The 14,673-nt window shown below is 32.7% G+C and overlaps 1 protein-coding gene across 3 annotated transcripts in view; it reads left to right on the plus strand.

Annotated features, from left to right (window-relative positions):
- The first annotated feature begins 9,946 nt into the window (after positions 1–9,946).
- The window catches only part of LOC123557909 (glutamate receptor 1-like), a 75,750-nt gene continuing 71,023 nt past the window's right edge, over positions 9,947–14,673 (plus strand). For 2 of the 3 annotated variants that reach the window (XM_053544271.1, XM_053544272.1), the window contains exon 1: positions 9,948–10,386. In XM_053544271.1, the coding sequence (XP_053400246.1) occupies positions 10,284–10,386 (103 nt within the window). In that variant the 5' untranslated portion in view covers positions 9,948–10,283. Of the gene's footprint in view, positions 10,387–14,673 lie in introns of all 3 variants that reach the window. The other variant, XM_045349693.2, reaches the window with a different exon arrangement.

A 14,673-nucleotide genomic window follows, 5' to 3' on the forward strand; every position in this document is an offset into this window, starting at 1 on the left:
TGTATACTTATGTAAGTGTAAGCAATAACAGAAATGGGGGAAAGCTGACACCATTACTATTCGTTTGACTGATAAATTCAAACGAACATATAAATTTTCCATTCAGAAAACTAAATCTATTATTTCATATCTTCATGAAACAGCTGTTCTGGCCCAAACCGGAGACTTTCATGCTCACAGAATTAAGTAAATTTATGTTCTCTTATGAAATAAATTGTTTTAATTTTGGTGGGTATCGTCTTGTCTAACATAACGCATCACTGCTAATCCGCACCTGTATTTGTATTTATAGTCGTATCAGTTCAAATACTAGTCTGACAAGTTTTAATCCCACGGGATTTTCATGGGCAAATTTAGTGCAGTGACAAGTACATTCTTTATCGGAAATCTGTAGAGGACAGATCGTTTACAAAAATTTAAAGAAGATTACGACGGAAAACTGCAGCGCTACCGTTTTGAGAATTCACAATTGAGATGAGTATACATTATATATTTCCTTTAGATGTCTGCGCTTATAATTTTGATTGCTGAACTTTCTGTTTATACGGCATTTGAATATGTCCTCTGGAAAGTAATGGAGACACGTGTTCATCGTACAATCAGCAAGATATTGGTTATTTGTTTTTATTCAATCACTGACTGAATCAGTCTGAAGTGAATTTTAGTTATAAAAAAAAAATAAATAAATAAATAAAATTAACAGATATAGTGAGCTGACAAACACTCACAGGTAAAACATGGGTGTGGTCGAGCGTTTTTTTATGTTTGCATGTACATGCGCAAAAATGCAGTACGTTAGTTCCTGTACATTATTCTCGGTCATTATTATTTATGGACTTTAATATGTACAATATGCATGTACTGGTTTCACCCGAGGTGTATTGAGGTTTATGCATTTCTAACGTACATTGTTGCGGAAATATTTTGTAACATGATTTAGTATCGCTGGGATTAATCAAAGAATTTTGCTTTGTAGCCTAATATAATTTCAAAAAAAAAAAAAAAATAAAAAATAAATAAATTTACAAACTATTATGTCATTAAATCAAATAGAAATATACATTTGGTTGTTTCTTACCAATTGTCAAAATCATACTTTAAATATCTTGCTTCAAATGATAAAAGGCATGCTGCATAGTCTAGTTACAGCTTAACAGATCCGATGAGAAAGGAGCGACATACAATTAATTGGTTCCATGCCGTTTTCGGCAGTATTTCAGTCAGATGGTTGAAGTGTTCGTAGAGACTGCACATAGGAAAATTGACGCAGTTCTAGCCTGCACGCTTTGATGCGGATAATCTATTACGTCAGCAACTGTAACACCAGCATTAACACGGTCAATCTCTGGTATAAGGAGCTGCAGAAAACTAATGTCGTCAACCGGCTATTCTCCTAATGTCTTTAAACAGTTTAGCTATAGGAGCGGCGTGGCATGGTCGGGATCGGCAGCTATTGGGGCACCTTGTGTTGAAAGGTAACTGCTGTACCTGGTTAATTTATTAGATCCGATTTATCTAGGTCCGTTGCATGCATTACTTAACTGCCTGCATGTAAAAGAATAAGTTATAAAAATGCATTGATATGGAAAACGAAATAATCAAGAAATATCGAAAATAGGTGTAAAACATAAGTGAATCATTTATGAGAATAATGTTAATAATAATAATAATTATAATAACAATAATGATACGAATAATAATTTCAATAATATGAATGCAAAGAAGACGTCACAGGAAACTGTTCAAGCATATTCTGTTTATGACGTAACAAGTCAGTGGCAGTGGGACTCTTCTAATTGAAAGTCTTATGGCTACTGCTTTCCTATTCGTCCGCCCGTCCGTCCGTTCGTCTGATGTTCGTTCAAAATAAATAGATAATACATTTTGACTGAAACCTCAGCAAAAGGCTTCATGATGACCCTGGCTTATAGTAATCGAACTATTGGATAATATGTACATGTACCTGAATGACATTGTAACATTTAAAGATATACAATATGTAAAATATGCAGCGAGTTTCATAGATTTTGATACATCTTAAAAATTAAGGTACATAGCAAAAGGTAATTTCTAGCTCTAGACTTTAACTGTTTGTCAATGACCTGCTGTACTTATTGAGTAAACGTGTATTCACTGCATACTTCGTTTTGGCGAATTTTATTTTCATAAAATGTTGAGTGGCCCTCAATACACGTAATGTGCATTTCGGTATGGCATATTGTAAATCTTATTAGTACTAAAATCTAAATGCATTACATTCGTTGAAATCTATAGTTATCATCTTGTATCATAGAGATCGGTGAGAGCATCTTTGTCTCGTTTCTCATTAGTGCGAAGTACTAGAACCTACAATTTCCTATTAGGTCTGGTATGTTCTGCGCTTATTTTCATAGTTTTCTGCACCTTCGCGCTGCTATGTTGCTTCCAGGCATTTTAGCTGGAGCTTTGTCTTTCATATTTTCTCATAATTTTCATATATACCATGCTATATATTTACAATATGCCATAATTTTCATTTGAAAATTTACAATAAAGTCACGGCCTTATCCCACATAATTTTGTTTTGTTTTTGCTATATTACTTGGTACATTCACCTTTGTCTTAGAACCGATGAACTCCCTTATGCAGTCGGACCCGTACTGTAGACAGCCTCCAAAAAATATAACCTGCTTACTATGGTCACACGTCACCTGTCTTGAGAAAATATATGTTTTCACAAATACCGGCATTTTTCAGTCCCCAAGGGAGGTTCTGCAGCCGGGTTTGACTGTATATATATATAAATACCCTAGCACCCACCAATAAATTAAAAGAATGCTGCAGCATCAATACTTGTTTGTTTCTTTAACTGGGAGAAAAATAGGATATAACTGTAATAGAGCAGACAATATACTGTATCTCGCAACAATATGCAGATTTTCACAGTAGTTATGATATATTACAAGACGGACTGGTAAAAGTATACAAACATTTGTTAGTGTATGTATTTAATGTTTTTATCACAAATAGTAAAAATAGCGTGTTCAACTGCGTCTGACACGTTTAACATACATTATAGTATATAGTATTTGATATTTGATGGCGATTGAGCCAGTCAACAAACTCGTATTCTCTGTGTTGTATTATAGAGATATGTGTATGGTTTGCAATGCGAGTTGTTAATTCGTGACACATAATTATTAATATTATGCACATAATCCGCATTCAACATTGAAAGTATTTTCTTATATAGTTACTGTATTATTTTGTATTAAGCTGGTGAATGTTTTTTTTTCAACCCAAACTTGCATCATGCTATTTTAACAAGCATTTCGTTTTGTATGACATTCTTGCTATATGTTATAACTCGGCTTTCTAATGCCAGCTTACGTCTGTTGTTTAATTTATCGATAAAAGATAGATAACACATGGGATGTGTTATCAAATGACACACACGAGTGAAATGTGATATAGTACTTTAATGCTCAGGTATAACACAAATGATAATATTGTAAGGATATTTTAGTTTTCTATGACTGGTCTGTTCTAGGTTAAGTGTTAGTAACAAAGCTTGTTAGAAGTATAAAAAATATGAATATGTATATTATTTATGTTATCGTCTTCGCAGTATTTCACAAAGATAAATATAGTAAACGCGCAAAATGTTCGTTTTCTGCGCTCTACTTAGGAATTCAACCATACCTTCATTGACCGTCATTTGATTAGCTAATGTCTGTTTATAGTTGTTTCTATTGCATTTAATTAATATAATATGACTGTGTTTATTGAAGTTTGTCTGATATAAAAGCTCGTTTTGTGATTTAGTGTATGTTACAGATCGATATGTTAATGTAAATGCTTCCGGTAAAAGGTAAAGTACATTCGGTCTTTATTGTATGGTATCTATACAAATAATAATTTGTAAAGTTTATGTTAAGCATTTATATGTAGAACAAATTAAAATATGTTTTGATATAATACTACGGTGTTCCGTTTGGACAATCGTGACTTTTTATTTAATACTAAACCGCGATGCACGATGGAACGATGACGAAAACACGATGGCGTGATGGCACGATGATGAAACAACGATGGTGAAAACGCGATGGCACGATGATGAAATCGCGATGGTGCGATGGTACGATGGTGAAATGTCGATGTAATATCGCGTTTTCACCATCGTACCATCGCGTTTTCACCATAGTATCATCGTACCATCGCGTTTTCATCATCTTACCATCGCGTTTTCACCATCGTGTCATCGCGTTTTCGTCATCGTACCATCGCGTTATCACCATCGTACCATCGCGTTATCACCATCGTATCATCGCATTTTCACCATCGTACCATCGCCTTCCGGTGGTCATGTGCAGTGGTACAGTATATGTGTCAGTAAAATAGGCTTGATACAATCTCACTTTCACATTGCACTATGTACCTTCTACATCCTAACAAGAATAAGCTGAGTTGACTGTTACACCCAGCTTTTTATTTCCTTCCATGCACACATAAAATACAAAGGACGTGGCCTTGAAGATTTTACAGTTTTAATGAACTGAGCACTGAACATTTTGTAAAACATTAGCAGAATCTAAATGGTAAATTTCGTCTCACAAAATACATTGAGAAACATTCATCGATTGTTGACAAAAATACAAGTGCACGGGATTACGCATTTCTAACCGGAAGGCGATGGTACGGTGGTGAAAACGCGATGGTACGATGGTGAAACCACGATGGTACGATGATGATAACGCAATGGCACGATGGTGAAAACGCGATGGTACAATGGTAAAAACTCGATGGTACGATGGTGAAAATGCGATGGTACGATGGTGAAACCACGATGGTACGATGATGATAACGCGATGGCACGATGGTGAAAACGCGATGGCACGATGATGAAAACGCGATATTACATCGACATTTCACCATCGTACCATCGCACCATCGCGTTTTCATCATCGTGCCAACGCGTTTTCACCATCGTACCATCGCGCCATTGCGTTTTCGTCATTATACCATCGTGCATTGCGGTTTATTATTGAATAAAAAGTCACGATTGTCCAAACGGAACACCGTATAATACATCTAGAATTGGAATAATTTATCAAGTTCATTACTTACTTGTAGAGTCAATACCATAGAAATGTTTTGAAAAATAATGAAGCAAAAGTCACTTGTAGTGTCTTAATGACTAGCTTTTAAGTTTTCCGTAACATTCTCTAAGCTTTCAGCAGAATTAGTATGAAAGCAAAAGTGCTGACTGTGGTATAGTCATTTCTGAAGGAGACTTACAATATCGTGTAAAAGGGCAGTTTTGGTAGACGAGTAACTTGTGATCATAAAACAGTGCACTTCCTTAAAAAGAAAACACATTTGTTTTTTATCTAAATAATTCATACAGGATGATATCTTAAAGCTTTCAATTCAATTTCAGTTATACAACAGTTGATTTTGTTATTGAATAATTAAAGATTTATAAATCTTTAAAGTTATAAATACAATAACATATACAGTTGAGTTGTTACAGCTTTGATATTTATGCGTAGCGCAAATACATGTGCATACATTACAAACGATACCATGAGTCGCGCCATGAGAAAACCAACATAGTGGCTTTGCGACCAACATGGATCCAGACCAGCCTGTGCGTCCGCGTAGTCTGGTCAGGATCCATGCTGTTCGCTAACAGTTTCTCTACTTGCAATAGGCTTTGCAGGCTGGTCTGGATCCATGCTGGTCGCAAAGCCACTATGTTGGTTTCTCACGGCGCGGCTCACCATGTCTGTAACTTCGCTACACGTCATAGGAAACATTTTGAAATTTGTAGATAATTTTTGTACGAGGCCTGTATCAAGTTTTATTACATGCTCTCTCTGTTAAGAAACAGTAGAATCGGAAACGTCAATATTTTTCTATATTGATGTCTGAAAGTCATTTTTGTTGCGTAGCGTCATTTTAACACATGTCATTGCGTCATTTTATTACGAATTTTATTCAAGTTATTGTATATAATAAACGAATTCTTTTTTATATATAATATAAAGAGTGCAGATATGTATGTTAAGATTACATTGTGTATTAGCTTTTCATCGAGAATTGTTCAGTCGTTCTTTAGCGTAATAACATTGCGGTCTTCAAGTCGCACAATATTTCCGCTGCAGAGCTCGTGAATATTTCTCGATACAAAACTAATAATTTATAACGTTTAAATATGCAATTTGCACGGATTACATAAATTATTTGAGATTTAATTATGAACCAGTCATTTTACAAAATTATGTTTGTTCTACTTGTTAACCAAACAAGTTACAAAATACGTAATCCACACAAATTACTGCCAAGAGGCAAAACTATATTACAAAGGATGATAGATACTATTTACAAAATGTGTAAATATGATACATTATATGTTATTTTAATGCATGCAGATAATAATATTGGTACCTTTTGTGAAGTTCATGGTCTATAAAAAAGGTGAAATTACAAAATGCACAACTCGAGATACATGTTTAAAAGTATTTTGTAGTTTTAAACTTTGACAATACAACGGACTTGAGCAAACTCAACCATTTTTAAAAAATATGTCCACTGTCTGAATTGCTGTTTGCTTGGACTGATACTAAAACCTAAGTTGATGATGACCCTTGTTTCAATACAAATGGTCATTTTCAGATATGATTTACGTATTTTCACAGATCATAATTTTCTGCTCCACCTATACTACCTTTTTATGAGTCTTGTCACAAAGAAAGCAAATATGGGGTTTCTTTATGAAAAGTTTCTAGAAAATTTCTAGTCGCTGGTGGTCTGCTGCCTTAAACAAAGACGTATAAAGGTTCCTGTCCGCGCATTAAAGCACTACATTCGGTTTCAATCTGCAAAACTTGCCATCGTTAAGATATATATATATATATATATATATACATATATATATAGAGAGAGAGAGAGAGAGAGAGAGAGAGAGAGAGAGTACATGTTCAAACAGTGTCAAAAGTTTAATTATAAACCCGAGCGCTTTCGGCTTTTTAAAAAAGCCTTTTTCAAGGGTAGCATAAATCAAAACAATACAATAACGGCGTAAATACCGCCTGTATAGTTCGATATATAAATGCTAAATGAACATATCGATCAACAATCAAGGCTGATCGATATGTTCATTTAGCATTTATATATATTTTAGAAAACATCGGTTGCTAAACCCTCGATTGTAAAAAAAAAATATAACTCTTGTCACAGGCGGTATTTACGCCGTTATTGTATTGTTTTGATTTATGCTACCCTTGAAAAAGGCTTTTTTAAAAAGCCGAAAGCGCTCGGGTTTACAATTAAACTTTTGACACTGTTTGAACATATATTCTCTCATACTCTATAATTTTATCTTTATGTTCTTGTATCCTTCCGGGATCCAGTGTGTTTGAAAGGCATTTCGTTGATGTTCTTTCTTTATTATCTCAAATTAAGACCTTTGATAATTTGTACCTAGTTAACTGTAACGAGTTTACATTTTTAAATTAGTGTGTATGTAGATCAGCTTGGTATTTCGATTTATATCCTACATTTATTTATAAATATCCTTAATTAATTTATGTACATGTACACAAATTCAATTGTGGGATAACCAATATCACAAACTCATTCAAATGAGATCAAAATGGATTAGAGATATAAAAAGGCGAAATCTTTTCTATTGAATAAATGTTGCCATTCAAAACAATAGGCTTCTAAGTCCAAATGTCCAAAAAATGATTGTCAATTACTTTGTGCATGCATTTTATATATCACTAAATGATTTTAGAAAAAACGGTTGCTAAACCCTCGATTGTAAAAAAAATATATAACTCTTGTCACAGGTGAAATTGATCATGTACTTGTCAAGCATAACTGAATCGTCTATAGTGCAAGAGAGGTAATCATTGGGAATATTAATGTAACATTAGCTTGTATTCACAATTAAGCAAAATAACGTCAAATTCATCTGCACATGACCAATCTTTACATCACTAAGGTAAATATTGTTTTCAAAATATTTTTAGATTAACATTATCTACTTTATACACTTGCTTTTGTCCAAATGGTAAAGTGAAAAATAGAAACCTATAGTGATCTTAAAGGCATAGATAGCGATTAGCAAAATACATATTCTTCGTTTGTATTTCTGCAAAATATTCTTCTGAAACGTTAGTAGACAGGTTTTATGATTGACTTAATAGGCTATTAGATAATATTGCATTTCATCATTGACCACCATGTACTGAGGTACGCATTCTGTTTGGTACAGACTTTATATAATTCCTGTAGAAAGACAATCCATTCAACTGTCCGAGGTGAAAGTAGTGGTGGTGTAGTGGCAAAGGGTTCGTGCAAAAAAGAACGGTTCTAACAGTAATTGTCCCAAAATAAATAACAACACATTAAAAACAGAAAATTCTTGATCACCTGATACACCTGGTAATTTTGGATAATTTCATTAAACTCTTCTGTGAGACATTTCGGCATATATCGTCCAAAGTGCACAATCACTTGCTTTTAAAGCGGCATGGTGATGTTTTACATTTGAAGTGTTTATGACTTAACTCTTGTAAAGATGCTCAGTTAAAGTGTGTCCGCTATTACCTTGCTTGGTTTTGATCTATACTTTCAAAAAACATAGACATTTTTAGTAATAATAACGTCAGCTGCAATACTACGTGCCAAAATTACACATTTCATTTCGCACGTGTAAACCATGCCGTGGCTCAGGAATATTCAAATGACACGTGAAGAATTTACACTAAGCATATAGATAATATTAAAAATGTTTTTTAAAAAAAAATCACGATTGGATAATTATTTTACTTAGGAAACATTTTAAGACAAAAAGATCCTCGCGTATATTTTCTCAAAGAGTGCATGACCTTTTTAAATGAGTGTTTGTGTTTAAGTGTTTAGATGTTTTGACTATGTTATATAAATGGGCGCAAAGCCTACCGCTTAAAGCTATGAATGTGAAAAATGTACAAGAGTCTCAGCAATCATAGGAAACGAGATGATAACCACTGAGATAAACCGAGCTGTAAACATGCTTAGGTTTAACATCTAACTTAATAAAGAGACGTCAATTAGCAATTAGGTTACCACACAGCATGAAGAGTCCTAATTGCCATTAATGGATATTTTGACATAACATTTTAACGTTCACTGGAAAAAAGACGCTTGCCTTAAATGTTTATGACCATCTAGCTGGAAATAAAATGTTTCACGAAAGATATTAAAGTCGGCTGAAATTATGACCAAACAAACTTTGAACTCTACATTTAGTTATTATTTTTGTTTGCGTAGTAAGATCGAATTATAACAGATGTGCAGTATCAGTGACAGATTTGTAGTGTCAGTGTCAGTTTAATATTTATAAAGTAAAGTAGATTGGTAGATCTACACTACCATTACCAAAAAAAAAAGAAAATTTTGAAAAATCGATATATATAATGTATACTATCTATAAGTTTTAATGTTTATTGCATATCAATGCTATACACTACAGACATCGCCATGTGTATGTATCCAGAGTTATGTCGGCGGTTGAAACGCGCATAATTCATGAAACAGTTTTTGGCGGATATTATACATAACTGGAAAAATAATGAAACCCAAAATCGATTAGAAAATTTCTAAATATATTTTTCTAGATATTTTTCCATATTGCATATGTCTCACGATATTGTAATAAATGGCTTAGAATCGTCTTTTCAAGAGAGAACTCCTATATATTATGTCTTGTCAATAAAAGCTACTGAGTGATAGCCATTTACGTTTGTGTACGTAATATTTCTTTTATTGCATATGAAATGGCAAACGAAACAAATCACTAAAATATTAAAGTATTACAGCGTTATCTTCGCAAAAAATCTGTGAAATTGACAGAGCTTATAGTATAATGGTATAATAGAGCTTCACTCTATCGACCACTGGAAAGCCAATTGCATGACTCCACTGCATACCTATTCTATTGAATAAACTATAGAGAACTACTCTCTGTAATAACATGGCAAACAAAAAATCAGCGAGATTCGCTATAAAACGCTGAACATTATGTTTAGAGCAATTTTCGTATTGTTTTCAAACAGACACTGGTGACCGTAAATTAAACATTTTTTTTTGTTAATTGGATTTTTGAGTACACATGGTTAATGGTACATTTAATGAAGTACAATTGACACTCGAGGACAATGTGACGTCATAGATACAGCGGCAGGGATTTTAGAGTATAAAAGACAAGGTGGCAGTAAATTTATTCATTTATAATGGGTACAGTATGACAAATGAAAATCATGGCGGATAAAGGGTGTGCAGGAGTAATATTAGTGATCATCGTGCTTTTTTCCCCTGCACGTGCTGCTCAGACGAACTTTGAACTAAATATCGGTAAGTATTCATTGATCTTAACTTTCTGTACATTACTGATATTAACAATTGCAATATTTTTGTTATGGTTAGAAACAGTTTTACTTAATGTTTCAAGGCTATGATATTTGTATCGAGTATAGTAAAAGATTATGTGTTGATTATATGTTTAAAACTATTCGTTCCTAATTTTACTAATTTTATTTAAACACCCACGTTTAATTGTTGAATTTTTATTGTCCATTTGTTTGTTATTGAATCTTATTAACTCGCGATTTAAAACTCACTTATATGTTTTTGGATATACGCTAAAGAAAGTAATGTAGGCTAAATATTGTATGAGAAACAAAAACAGAACTTTGAAATACACATGAAGCATAAAAAATGAAGACGGTGATTGTATTTTTGGTTTTCTAGAATTTTTATATATTTTATATTTTTACGAGGAGAAAATGCTTTGCTTTTATATTAAAAATTCAATTTTGCAAATATTTGAATAAATATCAATATGTTTTCTTTCCGATCCATTCTGAATGTTTATTCTAGTAATTCAGTACGTTTTAATATCTATTGATAAACTCTTGCAATCGGTATGCTGCATATGTTTGTTATCTAAAGGTAGCGATTATGATGTGAAAAACATGATATTAGTTGTGATCTTAGACGCTTGAAATGAAAGACTGATAAGAATAGGATGTGGTTTAAAAAGTCACGTGTTTGAGTTTTTAGTAAGAAATATTTTGAATAAAGTTGCTTAAATTTAGTAGGCTTCCATATTTCGTATTCTTTATCGTTTTTGGGGTAAATTGTGTCATGATTAATTGAGAATACCTTTACATTATTCGCTGCAGTTGTGGTCCATATTTTGAATTGGTTTCACATCGTATATTTTCTTTACAAATGTTCTGAAATAAATGATAATAACGAACAGTTTTTTAATTACTGTTATCAACACTGGTATTTCATTTTATGCATAATAGTTACTTCACTATATGGTCTAAAATTTCCAAACAAAAGATATTTATTGATTTATATCACGTTGTATCACGTTTTATCAAGTTCACAACCTCCTGTTCACCAAAGTCAATTCGGTCAACTTGAAGAATGTTAACAACCAAAATATGATATACTGCTGCGTTTCATTATACTAAATAAAAGAAACATGTGATACATTGCAACGAGAAATAGTTGCATTTGAAAGAGAATTATTTATACAATCGGCTAATACATACGGTATCATAATATAAACGAAATTGAATATTATTAATAGCTTTGACCTTTAGCAAACTCTGTTTTCAATCAGATTCCTTTATTTGCCATCCAGCCTTAAGCCGTTTGAATAAAAGTCTTTAAAAAGATGTGGATCTAATCAAAAACATTAATTACAGGCTGTCTCATTTCATCTAATATTACTTAGTTAAGGTTTAATATAAATACTTTATTACAAAGAAGACGACGGAAATAGGATTTTGACTTGCCTTGAGTTACATATTTATTGTTTTTTGTTTGTGTGAAATCGTGTTCAGTTCTCCTTGTAATAGGTTACCGGGGTAACTATTAAAGCTCTGAATCGATGACATATTTTTCTTGTATTTTCAAAGCTTAATGACACCATAACTGTAATGTCTGCGACGATGGAATTAATTGAATAATAGAAGGAATTATATTAGTTTCATTTTTAACATCTACTACACATATATGTTTGTATTCTATCAAAAATACTGCGTGGTTCTAATATGCAAATGAAGAGAACAAGTGCAACTATTAGTTTCTCATATAAATAAAACATGTTGCATGGTATTTTCAGTGCTGTTTGAAATGTTTTTGTTTTATTGTTATCACGTTGTTGAATGTCTCAAGAGGTGACATTAATGGATTAATTGTTTTGGTATTGGAACTGTAAATTTGCTACGTAAATAATTGCACTTTAATGACAATATTTCAGATATCATTCGTTTACTTCTTTTTTATTCGGCCCTAAGAACTATAACCATTTTAATAGTTTTACTAACGCGAGATCTAGAACATAATTATTATACTGAACTGTCACAATGATTATACAGGTAACAGAAAGTCGTTTTGTATCCAGTCAACTTATACTGATATTTAAGTTTGATCAAACTCGTTTCCACCGAGTTGGTTGCCATGGATGATTATATACTCATCACATATTTTCTTTTAATTTCTCATTTTAACTATTGTGAATTAATAAACTCGTTTAGTTAATACTCTGTTCGTACAAACTTACTTTGTTATGATATATATTATGTTTCATTTGATACTTCGGAGACTTTCAGTTATGTTATCAGATGTTTGCCCTTTTTAATATTGGCATACAGTACACATGCTGTTGTAACCATTTCCATAAATCTACGGCGTTTGATCTCATACTATCTTGCTCATGACATTTATGCCCTAACGTCCTCCCTTCATGTACATATGTATGAAACGTGTGCTTTACTTCGGTCAGCTATAATTAAATATCAAACAATCATAATATATTTAAGATCTAAGATTCAGGATAATTACATACACTTAACTAACCCGATACATTTTTGAGTAGCAAGTTACATATAGATACTCTAATACTAAACGTAAATAATCTCAAATAAATGCGTTTATACTAAATGTAAGTAATCGCAAAAAATTGCTCTAATTCTAAGCGTTAATACCTTCATATCAATACAATGATACTAAATGTGGTAGCTGTGACATGAATGTATCTGGAGAGCCAAATGTAACGGCTTTAAGGACGTGTAAATGTCTTGTAAATTTAGATAATATCGTGAAAGCTTACATAAATTATTGGATACTAAAACATAACATAACGTAGCATTAACTCTGTCTGTTGACAGGTTCACAACGTATTAGTCCAATAAAGGTTGTCTTCAGAACCTCATTAAATCCAAAAAAAAATGTATCTGTAACATAGATTTTAACGCGACAGTGGTACTGATTTCTTTGCATCAGGTGAACATTCATTGTAATTAAGCGTCAGTTGTACAAAGGTGATTTTATCAATGCAATTACGGTGTTTCACAGCTAGAATTAAACCATGATTTTCTGTAGCATAATACATGTACATACACAGGGTTGTACCCTTGCATGATCGTAAGAGGCGACTAATAGGGTCTTAACACTTGGTTCTGTGAATCCCGCAGGTATGCAAATTTTGATTCCATACCTCATGCTTTTATTTCAATGTAAATGAGATGTGAGACCAAAATTTGTAGTCCTGTTTGGCGCCATATAACATATACTGTGTTGGTGCGCCGTAAAACCCAAAGATAAATATAAAAGCTGTCTATGGTTTGACCATCTCCAGAAAAACTTACTACATGTTATATGGTACAGTGTCTCAATATTATTACTGAACACCCAAAATATGCTGTATATGTATAGATTGCGGTTTCATGTAAAAACTCATCAGTTTTTCGAAATAAATTTTTCTTTAAAATGGGGCATTGAATAAATACTTCAGTATAGTTGTTACATATACTGGACATATATCATTAAAAATACCTATAATTTCTTCCTGCGGAGTATATCTTAATTACTGACTTATTTATGACGAAATGAAATTTTAAAAAAAATATAAGTTTCACCATACAGTGAAGATATTGCTGAAGTGAAAGGTCTTATTATTATTTTTTTTCAGATGGTATGAAGTATGTTCTGATATGGCATGTTTCGTTTCAGTTTGAATAAAATTCAAAACAATTGTAATGTTAACCCTTTAAGTAGCATTGAATGTATCAAATATTTCCCATATGCATCCGAAAATGCTTCCACATTTAATACAAACACAGTAGGATAAACACAATCTGTCATCATGAGATTTTCAATTGCGTTGTTAAACGTTTGTCATCTTTAATGTTAGTAATTTAGATAGAGACCTATTGCTGCCAGTGTTTCCCAGGACACACTTTGTCTCACTAGGGACATCTTTCTGTAAACACTGTTGTTAATAATTCAAAAAGTTCGAAGTACCCTATATGTTGTACTTATTAAAATGTGGAACTCCTGCTACTTCTTGCATGATGTATCTTTACTGTATCGTTTCTCACATTAGTACATGTATTGCTTAATGCGTTTGATTTATCCACTACGGCTTTCCATGAGAATACAGCCGGTACATAAGTAGTCTACACCAATTTGATTTGTGTTCTTAATGCTACTTCATGTCTTTTGTGACATCAAGGCTTCTACACCACGAAAAACAAAACCATAAGTGAATGAGGCAATTAGAAAAGATCAATGTGTTTGTCTGCATACAAATCCCGAACAAATACAAATATTTCCATTAAA

The sequence above is a fragment of the Mercenaria mercenaria genome, chromosome 5, assembly GCF_021730395.1.
Source record: "Mercenaria mercenaria strain notata chromosome 5, MADL_Memer_1, whole genome shotgun sequence".
Classification (NCBI taxonomy): Eukaryota; Metazoa; Mollusca; class Bivalvia; order Venerida; family Veneridae; genus Mercenaria; species Mercenaria mercenaria.